Source organism: Fusarium musae, chromosome 10 (genome assembly GCF_019915245.1).
Source record: "Fusarium musae strain F31 chromosome 10, whole genome shotgun sequence".
NCBI classification, from domain to species: Eukaryota; Fungi; Ascomycota; class Sordariomycetes; order Hypocreales; family Nectriaceae; genus Fusarium; species Fusarium musae.
In genome coordinates, this window is record NC_058396.1 from 1,160,936 (window position 1) to 1,181,812 (window position 20,877).

The 20,877-nt window shown below is 49.9% G+C and overlaps 8 protein-coding genes and 2 non-coding genes across 10 annotated transcripts; 3 read left to right on the forward strand and 7 right to left on the reverse strand.

Annotated features, from left to right (window-relative positions):
- Nucleotides 1–1,459: 1,459 nt before the first annotated feature.
- Nucleotides 1,460–2,187, reverse strand: J7337_012545 (uncharacterized protein; the record flags this gene model as incomplete). The annotated part of the gene is made up of 2 exons (XM_044830061.1): nt 1,460–1,749; nt 1,803–2,187. The coding sequence occupies 2 exons, from the start codon at nt 2,185–2,187 to the stop codon at nt 1,460–1,462; spliced, it is 675 nt and encodes a 224-aa protein (XP_044674977.1).
- A 973-nt stretch (nt 2,188–3,160) lies between these two features.
- On the reverse strand, nt 3,161–4,165 carry J7337_012546 (uncharacterized protein; the record flags this gene model as incomplete). Its single annotated transcript, XM_044830062.1, has 1 exon — nt 3,161–4,165. The coding sequence occupies one exon, from the start codon at nt 4,163–4,165 to the stop codon at nt 3,161–3,163; it is 1,005 nt and encodes a 334-aa protein (XP_044674978.1).
- A 493-nt stretch (nt 4,166–4,658) lies between these two features.
- J7337_012547 (uncharacterized protein) lies at nt 4,659–5,603 on the forward strand (the record flags this gene model as incomplete). Its single annotated transcript, XM_044830063.1, has 2 exons — nt 4,659–4,734; nt 4,786–5,603. 2 exons carry the CDS (start codon nt 4,659–4,661, stop codon nt 5,601–5,603), a joined length of 894 nt encoding a protein of 297 aa, XP_044674979.1.
- A 44-nt stretch (nt 5,604–5,647) lies between these two features.
- J7337_012548 lies at nt 5,648–5,746 on the reverse strand. The gene has a single exon. It is a non-coding gene; the product is annotated as a tRNA-Leu (tRNA).
- A 264-nt stretch (nt 5,747–6,010) lies between these two features.
- Nucleotides 6,011–7,437, reverse strand: J7337_012549 (uncharacterized protein; the record flags this gene model as incomplete). The annotated part of the gene is made up of 4 exons (XM_044830064.1): nt 6,011–6,606; nt 6,662–6,776; nt 6,830–7,092; nt 7,140–7,437. 4 exons carry the CDS (start codon nt 7,435–7,437, stop codon nt 6,011–6,013), a joined length of 1,272 nt encoding a protein of 423 aa, XP_044674980.1.
- Nucleotides 7,438–7,927: 490 nt separating this feature from the next.
- On the reverse strand, nt 7,928–8,857 carry J7337_012550 (uncharacterized protein; the record flags this gene model as incomplete). The annotated part of the gene is made up of 1 exon (XM_044830065.1): nt 7,928–8,857. One exon carries the CDS (start codon nt 8,855–8,857, stop codon nt 7,928–7,930), a length of 930 nt encoding a protein of 309 aa, XP_044674981.1.
- A 1,846-nt stretch (nt 8,858–10,703) lies between these two features.
- J7337_012551 (uncharacterized protein) lies at nt 10,704–11,852 on the forward strand (the record flags this gene model as incomplete). Its single annotated transcript, XM_044830066.1, has 3 exons — nt 10,704–10,969; nt 11,022–11,151; nt 11,202–11,852. 3 exons carry the CDS (start codon nt 10,704–10,706, stop codon nt 11,850–11,852), a joined length of 1,047 nt encoding a protein of 348 aa, XP_044674982.1.
- Nucleotides 11,853–12,121: 269 nt separating this feature from the next.
- J7337_012552 lies at nt 12,122–12,193 on the reverse strand. Its single transcript has one exon. It is a non-coding gene; the product is annotated as a tRNA-Thr (tRNA).
- Nucleotides 12,194–13,206: 1,013 nt separating this feature from the next.
- Nucleotides 13,207–14,890, forward strand: J7337_012553 (uncharacterized protein; the record flags this gene model as incomplete). The annotated part of the gene is made up of 5 exons (XM_044830067.1): nt 13,207–13,371; nt 13,419–13,707; nt 13,758–13,892; nt 13,940–14,166; nt 14,213–14,890. The coding sequence occupies 5 exons, from the start codon at nt 13,207–13,209 to the stop codon at nt 14,888–14,890; spliced, it is 1,494 nt and encodes a 497-aa protein (XP_044674983.1).
- A 474-nt stretch (nt 14,891–15,364) lies between these two features.
- Nucleotides 15,365–20,771, reverse strand: J7337_012554 (uncharacterized protein; the record flags this gene model as incomplete). The annotated part of the gene is made up of 3 exons (XM_044830068.1): nt 15,365–19,095; nt 19,149–20,118; nt 20,244–20,771. The coding sequence occupies 3 exons, from the start codon at nt 20,769–20,771 to the stop codon at nt 15,365–15,367; spliced, it is 5,229 nt and encodes a 1,742-aa protein (XP_044674984.1).
- Between the last annotated feature and the right edge of the window lie 106 nt (nt 20,772–20,877).

Here is a 20,877-nt window from a genome sequence, read left to right on the forward strand (position 1 = left end):
TATCTGCGACGTGCAAAACGCGAGTCAACCAATTCACAATGAACCCTAACGAAACCACAACTTGTAGAACATGATAGGTTGATCACATAAATTGACGTGTTCTACGCGTATTTCCAAGACAAACAACTGATCATTCACGAGCTGCGACCTGGCTTCAAGAGATTGACGGACTTCGGAGCTCATTGTCATATGATTCACGTCAAAATCATGAATGTTCGCTGCAAGACCAAGTATAGAGAATGGGTCACTGCGAAACCGACAAAGCGGGAGGGTCCAGGCAACCGTGCACGTTTCGACGCTCAACTACAACATGTTCATTTACGATTTACACTCTTCTTCACTACTCAAGCAAGCCCGAGAAAGCAATGAAAAGGGAGGGAGCTCAACAAGCGCGCGTTCGCGTCACCTAGAGGCAGTGTAATACTAGGGACACTGTGGACGGGATCATATGCAAGCATAGAGGAAGCCGTCCGCTGGCCAAAAATAGGAATAATCACGATTGATGTCCTTAGACATCTTTCAGAGATTAAACTGAAAAGAACAGATACTACACTTGATCTAAGCCAAAAGGCAAAGAGAGCTAAGGAGAAAAGAAGAAGAGAAGCGCAGTTAGGGCGGGCTTGACGAGAAATTTATAGTGAGGACTGGGGGCGGTGAAACCCAAGGTTTGGCAGAATATGGTTCGTGACCTGAGGCATTTCGTGGTGGTTGAGCAATGAAAATGCGGTGGCTGGGACAGAGTTCATTTCGCTTGGTCGAAGCGAAAGCATCACAGCATCATTGACACAGTAGACGAGTGTCTGGCTTCCGCTGCATCAGTTGTTGCCTGCCATAATTGGCAGAGTTTGAGGCAGTGCGAAAGTACTTCTGGAGGGGTTGAAGGTTGAAGGTTGAAGGTGCACCAATTGAATGCATCATTTGCCGCGCCTCTTTGGGTCGCATTAGAAAGTTTCTACGCCGCTGAGAGTCAAAATTGGGACGAGACACGTGGGCTAGGCTTGCGATATCATAGATCGTTCCTTCCGACGTCACATTCTCTGTCAAGAGGGTGTGTGTTCTCTAGTAGATAGATTGTACAGATATTCGGACCACGATTAGGTTGCTGCACCCAGTGCCTCCAAGTTCTCGGTTGCAGTGGAGTACTCAATTACTTTGACCGCCTGGTTGAAGCACGAAAATGTCTGCGATGACCAAAATGCTTACAAAACTAACCTGTAATCCGGAAAAAAACAATTTCTTGATGTATGTTTCCCTCAGTGCGTTGGCCGACCTCCATTGAAGAAGAAATCACGGCTGAATGCAATATCACGTCGCTTATTTTGTCGCATGCTGACATCAGATGAATGGAACGCTTGAAAGCGACGGTATTATTCCCGGTTGACATTATCTACTCGAATGGACTAACATATCCATACGTCGTTCATCGTAAGATCATTACATCAAGTCCGCCTCAATTAAATTATGCGCAACCATCAGACTTGTAAACAAGAGCTGACGGATCCTCCTTCTGCAAATAGTTCTGCTCAATCAGAAACTTGACATTGCCAGTTTCGCCAGTGAAGAACTGCGCTCCGAGACCGGGCTGGCCAAACCAAGGCGCGATAGGTCCTCCGACCACTGTAAGAGGCTTGATGACCCTGTAGACGTGGTAGTTGTACGGGAAGTCTGGGGTATCGGGGTTCGTGGCCAAGTTCGAAGGAGGGAGAGCTCGTTGCGAGTAGGGAGCAGAGGCAGCAGAGACGTATGATCCTAAAACGCTGTTAGACCGTGCTGTTGGATCGAGGCGACCCGACGCGACTTACCATATTCGCTTCCAAATCGATCTACGAGAGTTCCCACCTGGAGAACCATGCTGCCGTTGATGGCATTGCCATTCGCGTCAAGCTGGAAGCCATTCTGCGGAGGGTACTTGTAGTTGCCCTTCTCGTCTGTCCATGTCTGGAGGAATTGGATTGGTGTAAGCCCGCCGAAGCGGTTGTAGCTCTCGACGGTTGCGCTCAGCGGGAGCTTCTTTGGAAGCTTGGTAGGGCCGAGCCGAGCATCGCGGCAGATGTAATCTTTGGAGCTGGATCCACCGTCGCGAGTGCCGGAACAATCGCAGGCTGCTCTCTCAGCGACAATTGGGTTGGGCAGGGCTGAGACTGTGGAGAGGCACAGCAGCGATGAGAGGAGAAAAGAGGGAAGCATTTTGGATCAACTTTGCTATCGCGTCAGGGAGTATGCGCTTGGAGATGAGCTGCTGCCCTCAACAACAGAGGGCAGAGGCATCTTCTTATACATAGGAGCCATGTCTAAGCCAAGAGCGCATGTGAATCTATTGAAGTTATTATGTCTCTGTTGACGAGCTGAGATGTGCATGATGACTCCGCTGTTACTGTGATGGCCTCAGACGGCGCATCCGAGCTGAGCACAATGTCTTAGTCTCCCCTCCTTTGGTGCAAGGATACAGCGGGCTAATGCAGGAATGCCGGCAAATGAGCTAGAATGGTAGTGAGTGATACAGATGCCCAGATTCACATGGCCTCAACAAAACAATTCCGATACGTAATTGCCTGAACTTGAGTAATTGAAAAGCGTATGAAAGAAGAGGTCGGAAAAGATTGAGGGTCGAGCTCATCTCGTGATGCTCGTTGAGCTTTTGCGCGTTGATGGAAGATGGCCTAAAGATGCACTATCGAATCTCGCTGCCGTGTTTTGTTCCAGGACCTGGTGAGACATCAGCCGCCCCGCGATTTAGTGCGTTGCTAGGCTGTAAGCCCTGTGAATTAGTTGACAGCTCCCCATGCATGGAACCTTTGAGCAGAACAACGGCCATCATTTGCCGGGCCCTCAGCACAACAATCAGCCATTCTTACAGGGATTAGACGGTCGTTTTTTGGTTGCCTGAAAGCTGACTTTCAAGTGGCTGGCTGATTGACCAAACGAGCACTGTGCATATCAGCTAAGACATGGCTTCACGCGCTACAGCGCATTTCGTCTTACGTAGTGCGGAACCCGTCCCCAACATTTTCTATAGCAACAGCCCGCTCCATGGACGGGGCAATTGGTAACACAGGCGATAACGATGGCGGTCTGGAAATGATCAAAATCGAGTTGGATTGGCTCTATCCGTCCGTATCTGTACTATCTATTCCGTACTCTCGGGGCCAATGCCTAGCGCTTAAGCCAAGCCAACGATCTTGAGCGCGTCTTGCCAAAGTCGAGCCTCACGCTCTGGGTCATATATATGTGGTGCATACCCTTTGCCGAAGTGAGGATCAATCTGCTTAGCTGGAGGCGCCTCCTGGCAATCCTCCAAATATTTCCCTCCAGCGTTTTCCCACTGCTTGCCGATAGCCGCCCAGACTGTCGTCGCAGCTCCCTGCTCTGGGCTCTTCAACATCTTCTTAGCCGTGTCGCTACTAGCGAGAGGCTGAAGGACCTCCGGGGGAATATATCGCGTAAGCTCGGTCATGATGCCTCCGGGATGAACGCTTGTCGCATGCAAACCCTGAGAACCGTATCGACGGTCTATCTCATTGGCGAGGTAGGCATCAGCCGTCTTGGATTGACCATAGGAGAGCCATGGGTCGTAACCGCCCTTCTGGAAGTTATAGTTGTCGGATTCGTTGATGCTGCCATCTGATACATGCTGGTGTGCTGATGAAGAAAGAACAACGACTCTAGAGTTAAGCTCGGGAGTGACGGCCGCCAGTAAGGCTGGCTTGAGAAGCTCGAAGAACAAGAAGTGGGCGAGGTAGTTGACTCCGAACTGCATCTCATGGCCATCCTTGGTAAGCTCAAGTTCTGGGACAGCCATGCAACCAGCATTCTCAACCAGAATGTTGATCTTGTCGGTTTTATCCAAGATACTCTGGGCAGCAGTACGAACACTGTCGAAAGAAGTCAGGTCGAGCTCAATGAACTCCATTCGACTGGCATCAAAGAATTCTGCACAGGCTTTCTTTGCCTTGTCCAGGTTTCTTGCAGTCAAGAACAATTTGGCGCCAGTTTCTGCAAGAGCTCTGGCGGTCTCGATTCCGATACCAGAAGAAGTTCCGGTAATGACGATCACTTTGCCCTTGAGCTTGCCTTCGACACCCTCGTCTTTGATGATCTGGAGGGCAGTAGGTCTGGCGTCGCCAGGACCCTGAGTGTCTTCATGTGCGGCAGCGTATCGAGACATTTTGTCTTGGAATATGAGATGGAGATATTGAGAGATGAATGCTGTAATGTGAAGGGAGCTTGGAGGAGATTTGATTCCTCAAGTTCGTAGACAAAGGCATGACTTAAATACTTGATTCCGTCACCTCAGTTTCCTACAACGTTTGATGTTGCGACTAAACTTACAGGACTTTAACTCCGACGTGCCAATCAAACCACTCAGATACAGAAGCGATGCACGCACGACAATGACAAGGTTTAGGCTTTCGACGACTACCGCTTAATTCCGGACCCCCTAGCTGCGATCATGATGCATCATGGGTGACAGTTTCTACCTGATTGAGTTAGCGTCGGAGTTTGGGGGTTTGGCGGAGTTCGACCCTTTGTCAGCTGGCTGACGTCTTTTTCCTTTATGAGACTGGCATATATCTCAGTGTCGTGGACGACTTCTTTATCCTTCCTTGGTTACGCCAATTTAATCGTTTCATCCCCACATTAAGCTCGTGACAGCAGCAATGGAGACCACTACCAACGACCAAGAGCGCAAGGCTCGTAAGCGGGCACAGAACCGGCTGAATCAGAGAGCACGGAGTATGAAACCTTATCTCCGCTGAGCTGCATTGATACTAAACATGATCATAGGGGAGCGTTTGAGAAAAGAAAAAGAAGATGGGAATGTGGGCAAACGACCTTATCGAGTTGACCGCTGGAGGATCGGTACAGGCGCAAACAATGAAGAAGAACCCAAGACTGCTTCAACCAAGAATATGGAGCTACCCAGAGAAGAAGAACAGTCACAATCGCAGCAGATTATCATAGCAGACCAACCAAGCTCCAACTTGGCTGTGGTCATCCCTGTTGACCATCGCCTTCTTCACCTCATCAGCTACAATGTTTGCCGAGGCATGATGACCAACAAGAAAATGATGAGACTGTTTGCAGAGTTCATCACAGCACTCGACTTCCCAACACTGGAACCCCAGTCAAAGACATACTGCGAAATTGCCGTCGTTCGATCTATTGATCGAGAACATCTACCACTACCAACTCGCCTTGAACCAACCCAGGTCCAGATGACCTCGCCACATCCTTGCTGGATCGATGTCTTCCCGTTCCCAGAACTAAGAGATAATCTCATTCGGAAGCAACTCATATATGATCACATACAGTTTCTGGAGGATTTGGTCGGTGATTACGTGTACAAACTTCCTCCTGCAGTACCGTCAACAAGGTGCATTGTACCGCAATTCACAAGCCTAAAAGGAGGAAATCTCCCAAAGGAAAATGCTGGAATGATCTTATGGGGCGAGCCACATCTCAGTGAGAGCTGGGAAATTACTCCAAGCTTTTTGGCAAAATGGTCATGGTTAATTGGAGAGTGCAAGGATCTTGTTCATGTTTCTAACAACTGGAGACAGAGTCGAGGGGATCAACCGTTGCGATCTGTCCGTGTTTCTTGATTAGGAATTGGGCACAGAAATAAAGAAATGCAAAAAGAAGAGCTTGATGAGACTGGGACTCGAACCCAGGAGGATTGCTCCACCAGGAATTGGTGTTAAGGTTGACCTTAACCTGGCGCCATAACCAACTCGGCCATCTCACCGATTTGCTTGATGACAAAGCATTTATCGGAAGTTTTGACCAGCGCACGACAGAATGCTCATGACGATCTTCTGCTGAATTACTTCTGGTTGTCTTTGTGAGAAATTGTTGAAATCGAGATAGCATTCAATCACTATCTGAGGCTTTGCTCGTGCTTTGCTCGTGAAGTCGGGATGATGTAACTAGTCCCAACCTCGTAGCAATTTGACTGCTTTCTACCTGCACAACCCTCGAGAGCCATGGACCTGTCTCCAAGCCTGACGGTTCAGAAATTCTCAAAGAGATACCTCATTCCAGCCCAGATCTCCTCACCAGACTCAACAATCTGCTTCGGTGGAAGAACAAACCCATTGCCCCTCAGCCTCTGGGGCCGAAGTTCCATTCCCCAAGCAAGCTCTGCCCCAGCAACATCATAAACCCAGTCACTGCTTCCACCTGAAGTCTGATAGATGGTCTGACAAGTTGGACCGCAGTAAAAATCCAAGTCGTTGACCTGCTTGATAGCATCTGCAACGCCGCCAGCAAGATCCATCTGTTCGTTGATATCGGTGATGTTGGCGTCGCAAGTGTAGCCGTACGGCAGGAGAATCAACTGGCTGAAAGAGTGAAAGTCGATGTAAGACTTGATGCCGTTCTTCTGCGCAACTGACTTGGTATGCTTGACCAGAGCCTTGTTTTCGGGAGTATCGCCAGCCTTCATGCCGCGATATGTCTCGTTGCAATTATCAGTGGAGGAACCGCCGGGGATATCCCACTCATGAGGCCAGTTTCGGTTGAGATCGGTGCCAATGCATTTCTTACCAGCTCGCTTCTGACGGTTCTTTCGCCACAACCGGTCGTCGGTTATGGTATAAACGAAGCCTACGAAGCAGTCAGCACCGTGTTCCACGTTTCAAAGAAACCCTTGGGGACTCACCGTCAGGATTCGCGATCGGAATGATGTAGATGTCGTAGTTGTTGAGTGTATCTCGAACAAGGCGATCCTTATTCTGGTAACCTTGGACAAGCTTCCACGCCATGTACTCGACGGTCTGTGAGAAGGGTCAGAATACTACAAAGCTCTGCTGAACTGGATATCTGTTACCATTCCGCTGATCCACTCGCGCGCGTGAGAGTTCGCATGCCAAACAATGGCAGGGTTTCTTCCCTTATCGCCTTTGCCCCAGAGGTGAATGCCTTGGATCTCTCTGTTCTGTACGGTCCTACCGGCTGTGAAGACCTCTGAGTTCTCGGGGAACGAGGCTTGCAAATCGGAGAGAAACTGCAGGTGCTGCTCGAAGCTATGGTAGGACTTGAAGTAAGATTTATCAGGTAGCTTCGCCTTATCGCCAGGAAGTTTGGTGGTAGCTACCAACCATCAGTAATGAATCTACAAGGTCACTGAGGTTACTTACCCTTGTAGAGCCCAAAGCTCCCTTCCTGGGCGATCTCAGCGCCCAAGTTGTCGCTGACAACGGCGGTTTTCAGGCCAAGACGTTTAAAGGCATCAAGTTTAGCAGGAGGAATGGCGACCTCAAAAACGCGGTGATTTTGTCCGCAGCTCAGCGAGACGTGATCGATGCCTCTGAGAAGGCTGGGAATATCCTTGTCGGACGGGCGGGCGGTGATGGAGAAGGCTTTCCAGCCATCATATGACACCTTGGCCACAACAATAGGCAGCAGAAGCCCTGCGTATATAGTACTGAACAGCATATCGAGGAAGTTTGCTGTTGGCGAAAGTTGCTGGAGATATGTTGAGTAATATGCTTCAGTTTGAGCGAGACAACTCCTGTTGCCCTCCTTTATACTACTTGAGAGACTCTGACAAACTTATACGAAAGCGGATGAATTTCCAGGATTATGATTCATGGGCCGTGAATCATCACGGCTTCCGAGCACTTGGCTGCCTCGGATGTTGGACAGGTCACAATAATCGACCGCATTATGTGGAGTGCCTATTACTGATTCATGTGTTTCGACTGGAGGAAATAACAGTTGTCATAGATGTGTGGCCGGTCATTCTATGAATAGCAGCTAGGTCTCACAACTATCAGACTTCGGCTTTGATTGTTCTGTTGGTAGGTGCCTAGACAGGGGCATCGGACGAAAAGAACAATATTAAGGCCTGTTGGTTGCCCTGTTTCACTCTGGCCCTCATTGGACAGTAACACAACACGCTCGTCTTCTCCAAGAACCTATCACTTTATTCCGCATCACGGCCAATATAGCCCGCGCTTTGACCCCTCTCCCAATTCCTCTGCAGCACCTTGGCCATGCTGTCCCAGATGCGTCGCGGCATCTCGTGCCCAACATCCTCCCAGAGCACATACTCGACATCACCAGGTATCGCTTTCGCCAAAGCCTCTCCGTGAATCTCCCCAAAGATCTGATCCTTGCCTGCTTGCACAACCGTTGTCGGACATTTGATCATCCTGAGCGTATCAACCCCTGGCCAGCCATCTTTTTCGTACGACGCAGCGCCGTGATTCGGAGCTTTGCTGTACAATGTGCCACCTTTGATATCCCGTTCCACCAAACGTCTCACCGCCTTCTCCACCTCCTTTCTCTCTTCTGCATCAGGCTGCGTTGTGAGTGCGTCATAAACGGTCATTCCGTTTTTGATGGCCGTTTCCCTCTGATCTCCGAAGCCAGCAAGCATTGGCTGGAACCCGAGATCAAGTCCTCCTTTGGTCGGGAGCTCAGAACTCACGCCGGGAGATGTATACAGAAGCGACAGGCTTCTGACTTGCTGGGGCCTACGCGCAGCAACTGTGTAGGCGACTGGCCCTCCTTTACTCAGACCGACAATATGGAAGCCCTTTGAGGGATCGCTGAGGTTCAAGTGGTCTGCAAGTCCCCCAATGTCGCCTGCCATGTCTCCAATTGAGTATCCGCCCGGTACGGGAAACTCGGTTGACAGGCCCGTGTCTCTTGGATCGAAGCGGATCACGAAGTATTTCTTGCCATCTTCGGAAGACTGAAGCTTTTCGACGAGACCTTCTGCCCATACTATCATTGAATCCGCATTGCCTGGCACAAGTATGACCGCAGGATCTGACGGGTCGCCAAAGGTTTGATAACAGATACGCAATCTGTTGGTGAGTTGGGCAAAGAGTTCTGGTGAGGCGTTCATTTTGCGAAGGCAATTTCGATAAGATAGTTTACAGAATCTCTTGGCGAATATGGTGCTGTTACGAGAAGGGGAGGGTGGGGGCTGATGTCAGCACTAATGTAGAGAAATCCAGGGTGCTCAATGCTCAGTATTCAGTCGTTACTGATTCCCAACCCCCTAAGACTCTGATAGCTGATATTCTCTTGGGTCCCTATTGGTTCGTTCGCATGACATTGCTCTTTCTGGGAGCGTGTTCGAGGATCCAGAGGCCCATTACGGAGTAATGTCTATGGAGATAAACATGCTGTATGACAACCAGAGCTAGGATAACGCCCCAACGACTATTTGTGTCGAACTATGAATGGTATTCAATCGCTACTGTATCAAGATTATCCTGTAACCCAGGACGACGATGAAGTCATCTGCGATCACGTATAGCATCTATCACTCATACCTACTGTGGCATGCTTCAACTAACTTAGTTAGCTGTCTTCATAGAAGAATACGATAAATCTTAGAGATAGAGACATCCAACTTGCAAATATCTTTTACGTTGTGGACTGAACAAACGACTCGGTATCGGACCCTGCCATCATCTAACTTTATGGAAGGCTTCGCTGAAGTTTGAGCAAACACTCTCTTGATTCCATTCCTCCAGTAAAGTCTGGTGGCATTGTTTATAGTGAAACCATGACCTTTAAATCATATCTTAGCTTACATTGAAAAGGCCAAATTCTCTGGAGCCTTTGCATATGGGCAGTGCGGTTATTGAAACAGTATCTGTGACAGTTCCAGACTATGAGACTTAACAAAAGCCCCTGACTATGATTGCGAAAGCAAGGAATGCCTCCACTTGAGTTCGCCAGCTGGCCTAGACCACTCTATGTTTTAGTCACTTGGAACTTTTTACAACTACTCACTCACTTCTTCGATTCATTAAATTTCATCTTTTGTATATTGCCGGTCCTGGTCTGAACCTTGAAATCCAAGACCAAAGCATATAGGTACGGTGCCAGCCTGGGGAGTGCATCCAGCATGCAGAATAAATCAAGCATAATGTATTACTCATGACGCGCGTACGGGTTGGCAAAAGCGCCCTATTGATATCGCTTCATGATATAGCCTTCAGGAAAGGGGTGTAAGAGAAGCACTTCTTGATACAGGAGTCGATCTTTTCAGACCAGTAAGTTGATTCATGAAGCTTATGATAGCTCAACGAAATACATCAAGCATTGCAAAGGAAAATCTCAATTAACTTCAGGGAGTCATCATGCGAATGTATATATAACTGAGATATCAGGAACGGAGAACTCTGATCCCATTTGACATGGAAGTATCTCGGCAAGCTGTCTCCGGGAGGATGAAGGGAAGTGCAAAGGCTTGCGATCGCAATGTGGCAACTGGCGAGACTGTAGAAGGATGCAAACGACAGTTCGCCAAGAATTGGTCACTTGTTGGCCATTGGTACCAAGTCAGATTACCACGAGCCCAGGTCGCATGCTTACATATCATCTTCGGAGCGAGTTACATAACAACTCCATTTGAGTACCACCATGATATCACCAACTCCCCTAGAGTCAAATCATGGGAAGTTATATAGCGAAGACATTCCGAGCTTCGGCGTTGTCCCCGCAGATTATCAAGCTAAGGTAGATTGGTAATCCGCGTTCCATGGAAATAGCGTTAAACACCAAACTAAAGTCTAAGCAGCCAATCAATGACGCATACTCGCTATTCTAAGTTCCACTATCATGACGCCATTTAGCGGTATAAATGTTCTCAAGAGCTTCTCTATCTTGATGGTATTCACCAAGCAAGTCTTATCATTACTCACAGAACCGCAACTACAATAAGAGAAACCGACATCATGACCACTAAAGCTATCGTATTCGTCGAGAAGGGCAAAGCCACTATCCAGGAGGTGCCGAAGCCCAAGCTCCGAGACGATTATATTCTCGTCAAGGTCAATGCCGTTGGCTTGAACCCTACCGACTGGAAGCATATCGACTTTGGCCTAACTAAAGCTGGTTCCAGGATCGGATGTGACTACGCTGGCATCGTCGAGGAAGTTGGCCCCAAGGTCACCAAGCCTTTCAAGAAGGGCGACCGGATCAGCGGTGTAGTCCATGGAGCGTCAGTATTTGAGCATCGTTATGTTAAAATCATCTAACCATAAGGTATCTAGTGATGCAACCCAGCTCGAGAACGGAGGCTTTGCCGAGTACATCGTGGCAAAGGGAGACGTTCAAATCAAGACGCCCGATAATGTTACTGACGAGGAGGCTGCTACTCTCGGCATCTCTATTGCCACAGTAGTAAGTTTAATCTGGCGAGTAAAAAGCATAAATACTGATCACCGACGTAGGGCCAGGGCCTTTACAAGACTCTAGGACTGCCTCTACCCACCGAGGGTAAGAAGAGCGATGAGTTTATTCTCATTTACGGCGGTAGCACTGCAACTGGTATCTACGGTATTCAGTTCGCCAAACTTTCGGGGCTGAGGGTCATCGCGACAGCTTCTCCTCACAACTTCGACTATCTCAAGTCCCTCGGAGCTGAGGCAGTCTTTGATTACAAGTCGCCCAATGTCGCTGAGGAAATTCGCAAGTACACCAACAATACCCTCAAGCTCGCCTGGGACTGCACCGCCCAAGGTGTCGCCATCAGCGCTGGAGCTATCAGCACCGAAGGTGGCAAGTACGCTACTCTTCTGCCAGTCGAGAAGCAACAGTTGCTCGATGTGAACCCCAAGATTGATGGACCTTATGTCACGCTTATGTATTCCATCTTTGGCGAGCGATTCTTCAAGGGGCAGGAGACTCCTGCTCAGCCTGAGGAGTTTGAGTTTGGGAAGAAGTTCTGGGAGATTAGCCGACAGCTGCTTGAGGAGGGTAAGCTGAAGGCTCCTCAAACGTTTGTCAACCGTGGCGGTAGTGGTTTTGAGGGTATTTTGAAGGGTCTGGATGAATTGAGAGCGAACAAGGTTTCTGGAGGAAAGCTGGTGTATACTCTGTGAGATGTGCATTGAATGAAGTATGGGAAGCACTAGAGGGATTGAGACATTAATATGCGCCTTGCATGAACGAGAGTTATTGGCTACTCTCTTTGCATGTTGTGGCTATATACCTAAACTTTAATCCAATTACCTCGAGGTGATGCATAAATGAAGCAATAATGTCAAAAAGCCATCCAAAACTCTATGCCTAGGTAATAAGACAAGTAAGGAAAAAAAAAAAAGTGTTGAGTGCGATTAGCTGAAAATGGCAAAAGATGAATTTGAAGAAATGCCTCCACACCGGATTGAACGATGGACCTTTGCATTACAAGTGCAACGCTCTACCACTGAGCTATAGAGGCGGTTCTATTTGATGATTGCTGCACTGTAGTTTAAGGCTATGAGCACTATCTACACTGCCGACTGCATTAGTGCCTGTCATCAAATCTTGTTGCAGGAATTGCTCGTGTGCCCAATCTCTCATCACCAGCAATCACATGCATGATGCACTAACCCTTGCAGTAACCGATCAGCAGCAATATCAATTGATCCCCGCTTACTCGTCAATCAATCTCTCCAGAGATATCGACTTTCTTGATCAAGATTGGCTTGCCACTAACTCCACGACGGTGTCTCCTCTTCCCCAGCCACTCTGTGACCCTCCCCCATCCCCCAGGCCCAGGGTGAATAAAATCTCCTCCCTGCCTCTCTAATATTGGGTCTCATCTCAGTAACTGCTACTGAGCGGGAATTGACAGGTGATAGAGCATAGGTATTCGTATTCACCTGACATATCAGTGCTAGTGGGCGCTCTGACAGGCCCATCGGCAATTTTGAGCCGAGCAAAAGACGCGGTTGGCGCCACCGACGACCAAACTCGGCAATAAATCGACAAGAAAGGATTCATGTGCATCATCAAAGTCAATTGGCCCAACGCGCCGAGTGCCGTCCGCGTCGGTTACCTCCGGTCACTCTCTCCTATGATGTTGGGCCTCTCGAGTCTCGTGTACGTAATGATTCGTTGGTGCAACATTACCAGCTTCTCAAAACAACTTGGGCCCATCACTCGGTGCCCAGTTTTTGTCCCACAGATGCCAGACCTTATCTCCTTGACAAGGAGCCTTTGCTCCACCGTGAGAATGCTCCCCGTTTTCTCTTAAATTCTAGAAACCCTGTGACACCGAGTCAAATTCTCTTGTTTTGCTTTTGTCTGCTCCTTACCCGAGGCATCACCAATCTTTGGCGTTTTCGTCAGATCTGAACGTGACCGTGGCTTTTGACTCCCCCTCTCTTATAACCGTGACTAGGCGTGCACTCTTCCCCACGACAGCCAAAACCTTATCACCTGTGATCAATACATCCCTGCGCGTCCACGATGCTGGGGTTCGGGAAGAAACGCGAGGCCGATGCCTCTGATGAATCCCCTCATGATGAAGTGCACACGCCTCAAGACGACATCCCTCAAAGGCCATGGATGGAGACCGCCCTCCCTGTTTTTGCCTGCGGTGCTGGTCTTTTCTCAGATGGCTACATCAACAACGTGAGAACTGCTGTGATTATCCCATGCTTCATTTCTAACGGGAATAGGTCATTGGTTCCGTCAACACCACCTTGAAACGACAATACGGAGATGTCTATGCCAACTCAAATGCCTTCAAATACGTCTCTGACATCGCATTCGCTGGAACAGTCGTTGGCCAGCTTGTCTTTGGTTTCCTTGCCGATCATTGGTCGCGAACCAATACTCTCATGGTCTCAACTGTCATTCTCATCATTTTCACTGCTCTGGCAGCTGGATCTTACTGGCATGGACAAGCGATCGGAATGTTCAACATGCTGACCGCTTGGCGATTCTTCGTCGGCATCGGTATCGGAGGTGAGATGCGAAACTTTTGAATGTACCATTCTGGTACTAATGACTGTTAGGTGAATATCCAGCTGGTAGTGTCGGATGTGCCGAATCCAGCGGTCAGATGAAGAAAGGAACCAGAAACCGTTGGTTCATCCTCTTCACAAACTCAATGATCGATTTTGGCTTCGTCATTGGTGCTTTCGTCCCTTGTACGTTACAACTCAACCCTAATCTGACTACAACTAACCTTCAATAGACGTTGTTGCTGCTGCATGCCACAACGGCCATTACAGCACTATCTGGAGAACCAGTCTCGGCATTGGTGTTGTCTTCCCTCTTGTCCTGTTTGTCCTCCGACTTCGACTGAAGGAGCCCGAGGAGTTCGCCAAAGAGTCGATGAGGCGCCAGACACCATACTCGCTGGTTTTGCGCTACTACTGGTTCCGTCTCCTCTGTGTCAGCCTGGTTTGGTTCCTCTACAACGTAAGTTTCTAAGACACTACAACCTACCATCTGCTAACGCGACTAGTTCTCCTCTTACGCCTTTGGTATCTACTCCTCCTCGATTCTTGCCGGTATCTATGGCGATGGTGCAAACCTGACCACTGTCTTTGGCTGGAACACCGTCATCAACATGTTCTATCTGCCAGGTACTCTTATTGGTGCATTTGTCAGTGACTGGATCGGCCCTCGATACACTCTCATTCTCGGTGTTACTCTCCAAGCCCTCGTCGGCTTCATTATGGCCGGTGTCTATGACAAGATCTCCACCCAGATTGCGGCTTTTGCCGTCGTATTTGGAATCTTCCAAGCTCTTGGTGAACTCGGCCCCGGAAACAATATCGGTCTTCTCGCTGCAAAGACTTGTGCTACTGGTGTCCGTGGCCGTTACTACGGTATCGCTGCTGCCGTTGGCAAGATTGGTGCTTTCGTCGGTACCTATGTGTTTCCCTACATCCAGGCCGCTGGAGGAAACAAGACCGAGTCGGCCCAGTACCCTTTCTGGGTCTCATCCAGTCTCTGCATCCTCTCAGCTCTCATCGTGTTCTTCTGCATCCCCCATGTTGGACAAGACACCATCACCGTCGAAGATCAAAAGTTCCGCGAATACCTCCAGGCCAATGGATACGATACTGCGCAGATGGGCTTTGACTCTGTTGGTATTGAGGGCGGAGAAGTGAATGTCACAAAAACAGACGAGAAGTGAAGGCGTTGAATAATGTGATTACATTTCGCGTGACGATGTGCGATGTTGGGACACCAAGCCATGAACATGATGACCTATATCTAGCCAATTAGTGTTTATAATCGAACATCCCTATTTCACAGTGATAGCATCAGGTGTTAGGCTCCAAGTGATCAATAAAGCTTTCAGTCACGGTGGAAGGGAGCATGTTATGAGAACTGATTCATGATAAATTACCAACTCTAGAGTACTTATGTGAACTGTTGATCCATAAGACTAGCTTACAGTCTTCCCTATGCTTCCCTATGCTTCCATAATACTTCTTCAACACGCCTATCAGGATCGATGATCTACTTTTATAACAGCAAATAATGAAAACACCAGCCCGTGGCTGTACTGATTAACGCAATGAGAAGCTTCAGCCAATGTCCACGGCATTCTTTCCAGGCTCGCAAAGTGATATCTCGTGGGATAATCACATCAATAATAAACAAATTAACTCCGAACTCGGGCATTCTTGGCTGCTTGGGCCATCTGACTCTTTCTCTTAGCTGGTTTGACTCGCTTGCCCCTATTCGCTTCAAAACCCTGCTCAATCTTGTCCTGTTTGTACTTCTCCTCCAGCATTGGGCAGCTCATCTTGATGTGATTGACAAGCGCTATCGGTTCCAGAGTCGATTCCTTGCAAAAGGGGCATCGATACCTGTTTTGGTTGATGCGAAAGTCGTAGGGGACAAGATCGGGTCTTTCTGCTCCAACTTGCTCTAGAAGTGCTTTGCGAACACTAGGAGAGAGCTCAGAAAGGAAGGGATCTAGGGCCGGATTGCGTCTCGGGCCCTGATCCAGCTCATGGGACTGATAGGACCGTGGCGTAGAGTTTGCTATCTGGGGGCTGCCTGCGAGTGCATACTGCTGGAGTTGGGGCTGACACGCGCTTTCGGAATGTCGTCGAAGGTGTCCTTGAGGACGATTAGGCTGGGCGTACTGGTGTGCAGATGGTGCGGATGACTGGTAGCCAGTGCCCGAATAGTTGGGCTGCATGGTGGGCAAGGGGGCGTGAAAAGGCATGGTTCGAGAGTAGCTCGAGTTTGGCCTTCGCGGTTCTGTGTGCCCTAGGACTGGTGACATCGTGGCCAGGGGAGGGTGCATGTTGCTTGCCGTGTGCGGTCTAGAGATTTCGGCCGCAGATAGACGCGGTGATTGCATAATAGGTGGCGTAGGCTGTTGATGTCCCGTATAGTGTCCTGGTCGAGCCCCCACAGCGGTCTGTGGCGGCGAGATCATGTTAGAACCTGCGTGGGCTTCAGATCGAGGACGAGAGATGTTTGGTAATCGAATAGGTGGCAATTGATTTTCTGCTGTTGGCGACTGTGGCGACAAGGTTCCAGTTGATGCATGACGCTGGGAAACATAACCATTGCTCTGCATCTCGGGGCTTCGATGGGGGAAATGACTAAAAGGTTGGTGAGGCGACGGCGGCGGCTGCACTGGAACAGCATAGGGACGCCGCGGTGATGGAACAGGACGATGATTATGATGAGGAATTTCACCAGGAACTTGTCGGGGAGAGTACATCGGCTGCGACCCAGGATGCCCTTGGAAACTGGACTGAGGTCGCTGAACTTCTGCCGCCAGTTGATGGGGAGAAGGCATGGCCTGTGATCTAATGTGCATTTGGGATGCAGAGCCGGGTCGCGATATAGATCCAGCAGTCAGACGAGGAGAAGGCATAGGCTGGGGCCCAACATGTCCCGAAGATCCAGGTCTCGATAGAGATGCCTGCTGTTGGGCTAAAATATTATTGGGGATATAGTGTCCTTCTAGAGGGACATTCATGGGCGGTAAGCGGGGTGAGTTTTGGTGTGCCGGCGAAGCAGGTCGAGAAGCATATCTAGCAAGTGGCTGACCTGATGGTACTTGTGCTAGTCGCTCTGGCTGAGCTGCTGGGGTATTCTCGGCCCCAGAAGGAGGCTGTGAAGAAAGCCTGGGAGCCTGTTTTTGTGGCGGCAAGTCTTTGGGGGCTTCGCGCCTCTTTACTGGTGAAGCAGAAGGTCTAGGTGACGGTCTCTCCTGAGGTAGCGGGCGGCGCGGAGCTGGGGCTATAGGTCTTGTAGCAGACGTAACTGGCGGCGTTGGCGTTGCCTGTGCAGGTTCTGAATGTCTTTCATGAGCTGCCGGCAACTGTGTAGGACTGGTTGCTGCTGCTTGCTGTCCAGTTGTCATGGACTGTGACCGCGCTTGATCGACTGCTTGCCGGTTAAGCAAGACAATCTCAACTGAAGGCTTGGATGGTGCCTTGGGCTTTATCGCACGTGGAAGTTCCTTAGGCCGGGGAGCATTTCCCAAAGCCTGCGCAGACGCCTTGTGCTGAGCTGCATGGGGATGCCTCAAGACTTCAGACCGACTCTGAGCATCTTCTGGTAGTGGACTCTCTACTTCTGAGTGGCGGGGAGGTGCTAGAACCTGCGGTGTCGACCGTGCGTTGTGTGGCTGCTCGCCGTTAGACACAGCGGGTCCAGGAGACATTGCTACTTGCGATGCAGGCCCCATTTGCGCTATTGGGGCACGGAACGGTTGCCCTGAAGTCGATGGTTGAGATAGTGAAGATGTGCGGGATAATGTTGAGGGCCTGGCCGCTAGAGGCTGTGATGATGGCGGTGGTTGTGAAGTTGTCATTGACTGAGATAGTGCAGGCCGACGCGCAAGAGCAGATGATTGTGATGGTCCTAATCGCTGTGGTGTCGCCGATGCCCATGAGTTATCCGGCGGCCATGACGAGACTGAGTGCTGTAACCCTGAAGGCGGGCGTTGCGATGTTGGTGACCGTATTGCTGATGACTGAGAAGAAAGCGGAGGCTGCGATATCATTGGCAACTGTAAAGGCGTCGAGGCAGATGGCGCTGTAGGCGAGAACGGTATTGTCACTGGCGGTGACATTGCAGGCGGCCGAGATACAACAGGTGACATTGATAACGATGACATTCGTGATTGCGCAGCGAGTGCGTTGCGATTCGGTGTCCCTGAACGAGCCCGTCTCGAAGCAGGTTGAATTTGCGGCCGTGACTCAACGACGTCACTTGGAACGCCCTCTGATAGGGAAGAAGCCCGACCCATTTCAGCGTACGAGAGGCGCGGCCGCGGAGTTTCATCGTTCGAAGATTCCGTAGCGACAGAAGAGCGCTGAGGTTGGCTGGCCTCCCGTGTCTCATCCCCATAGTCATTTTCCGTACGAGCAACACTGGCAGTCTCGGGTGTAGGCGAGGCAGGCAAGCTTTCTTCTTGTTTCGTGCTGACAACGTCGTTTGCCGCGCTTGAAGGATTAACTGTCCCGTGGGCAGGTTTAGGCGTCGGCCCTTGATCTAGTTCTCTCTGTTCAGACTGCGAAAACTGGAACTCGAGATCCTCGCCGGCAGTTAGGAGATCCGCTAAATCGACACTGGGTAAACGTTCTTCTCTTGCTTCGTGTGATGAGCTTTCCTCCCCTCGTTCCGCAGTGACTTCTTCCGGTTCCTTCGTGGATGAGACGTTTTCGGCTGGGTCTTCCTGAGTATCAAGGATAATCTCCTGATCTTCCCTACCAGATTGAGAGTCATTCTGCTGCGGAAGTTCTGGATTTGAATCTTCTGGAGTTTCCATTACAATATCCTCGCTGTCCGCGGTTTCCTGTTGAGCAGCGCTCTCGGGAGGGCTTTCCTCTGAACTCATGGTGATATCTTCGTCTTCGACTATATCGGGCTGTACGGGTGACTCGGCGACTTGCTCAGGTTCTTGTCTAGTGTCCTGTGAATCTTCAACTTCCATTTGGGTATCCTTCTGCACTTCTCCGGATTCCAGCGTGGCGTCATTATGTACCTCTCCAGATGCCAGTGTCGAGTCATTCTGTAATCCTTCAGGCTCTGGTAGAATATCCCGAACTTCTTCAGATTCCAATTCGGGGTCCTTCGATTCTTCGGTCTCCAGCTGGGCGCTCTGTGCTTCTTCAGGCTCGAGTTGAGTCTCCTGCTCTTCTTCAGGCTCTGGTAGAATGCCCTGCTCCTCTTCCGGCGCTCCTTCGGCGACCTTCAGTGTTTCGTCAGTCTGCCCAGTCACATCTGCGTCTTCAGCCTTGTCAGCCTCGTCAGCTTCCGGGGCTGTGTTAGGTGTAACGGCCTCAGCGTTCTGAGCAGGTTGGAAATCTGTTGAGGACTCTGCAACTGGTGACCGAGGAGCAAGGTCCGACGTGGAGTCTACAGAAAGGTTATGTCAGAAAACCTACCTCATACGCAGTTAGGTTACTTACTATCATCAGCCGAGTCTGGTATCTCATCATTTGGCCCTAACCGCTTGGGCCGTTGAGCCGCCTTCCGCTGCTTGAGATATTCAAAAGCCTGATCGCTATGCTCAATCATCAACGCCTTCTCCTCATCCCAAGGTTGGATTTCGTCGAGAGGGATCCAAGCAACATGGCACATGTGAGGAAAATCAAGTCCCTCGAAGAACATGAACGGAAAGTGCTGTTCCGAAGCGTCCTCCCCTCCATCTTCATAACCCTCTGCCCAGGAGAATGACTTGCTGGAGCTGTCGTACTCATAACACGGCGGTATGTTGTTAAGTAGCCCTAAAGCCTCGAATGACTCTTCTATCCCAACGGATTCGGGATCTTGCAAAGGGATAAGCAGACCGCAATACCACTGTTTTGACTGGGACCAGTAGATGATGTAGACATCTCCAGGAACCAAGTCGCGAGGATTGATGGTGTTTCGAGACTTGCGACTTGACCTGCCCTTTTTCAAGGCGTTGCTGGAGTTTTTGTTCTTGCGCGATGTTTTGGGTGTAGGCGAATCAGTGACGCGAATAAAGTCTCGCGCTCCTTTTTGGCCTTTTTGAAAGGCCTCGTTGGCGACTTTGTTGTTTTGAATGAGTTTTTCATCGTCGCAGCCAATAAGCTCATAACCAAAGAGCTGGACAACGGTCTCAAATGAAGGGTTCTCATGCTGGTGGGCTTGAGTTAAATGAGCCAAACCTGACTGTAATGGATTGTCGTTGAAGTCGATGTCGTGATTCTCACATCGCAAGATGTAAAACTTGGGCGGGCGCACAGGATCTTGATCCTCATTCTCGGGGACCCGGATAATGGTGTGCTTCTTGGCGGCGCGTTTGTTTTGGTAGACGGCATTGAAATGTATGGAATTTCTGTTGCCTTGAATGCGCGGTCGCTTGTGAGAAATGGCGGAGCTGGGGGCTCTCTTCCTCTTGCTACGCGTCTCGGACTGTGAGGGTTAGCAAAAGTGAGAGGGTACGATGAGGTGAGGTGAGGGCGCGTAAGCAAGCACGCAAAGGGCGATGGCTGGGCTGGCTAAAGGTGATGTGATGAGATGAGTCGGACGAAACGAACCTCAAAAACCCCATTACGATCTGGGGTGAGCACCGCCCCTCCCCTCTTCATTCGCATTCGCGGCCTGCGCGGTGTGTCCGGATCGGCATCAGCAGGCGAATCTCCAGGGAGACCTAGGGCCGAAGTGTCGACGCCCATGTTGCCGTTGAGGGGGAGGCCGAAATGTTTATAACAGTTCAAGATGTTGTTCATGAGAGAATTTGCTTTCATCTCGTCTTGGGAGCGGTACGCCACATGAGCATCCCTGCACGTGCGGTCCCAGTCCGTCTTAAGCGGTCTTAACTCACTCGACAGAGCTACCAACGTCTCTTGTTTTGCTTGGCGCTGGGCCTCGCTGTCCTCGTCATCCGAGTCGAGTCCCTCAAGTTGGAGATGCAGCTCGTCGATTTTCGACTCCAGTTGTTGCAGGTCAAGAGGTTTGGTCAGTATCGGCATGGGGGGCAAACTGGCTTTACTGGCTTCCACCATGGCCTTAATCTGTTCATGAAAGGCCAATCCAGCTGATTGGGCCCGAGAGCCTGCCGCCATGGCTAGTAGTGTAGTGCGCTAAAAAGGAGAACTCTAAAAGGAAAAGTGGGTGAAAGGAACCAAGACACGCCAGAAAATAATTTAAAAAAAAAATAAAAAGGCCGGC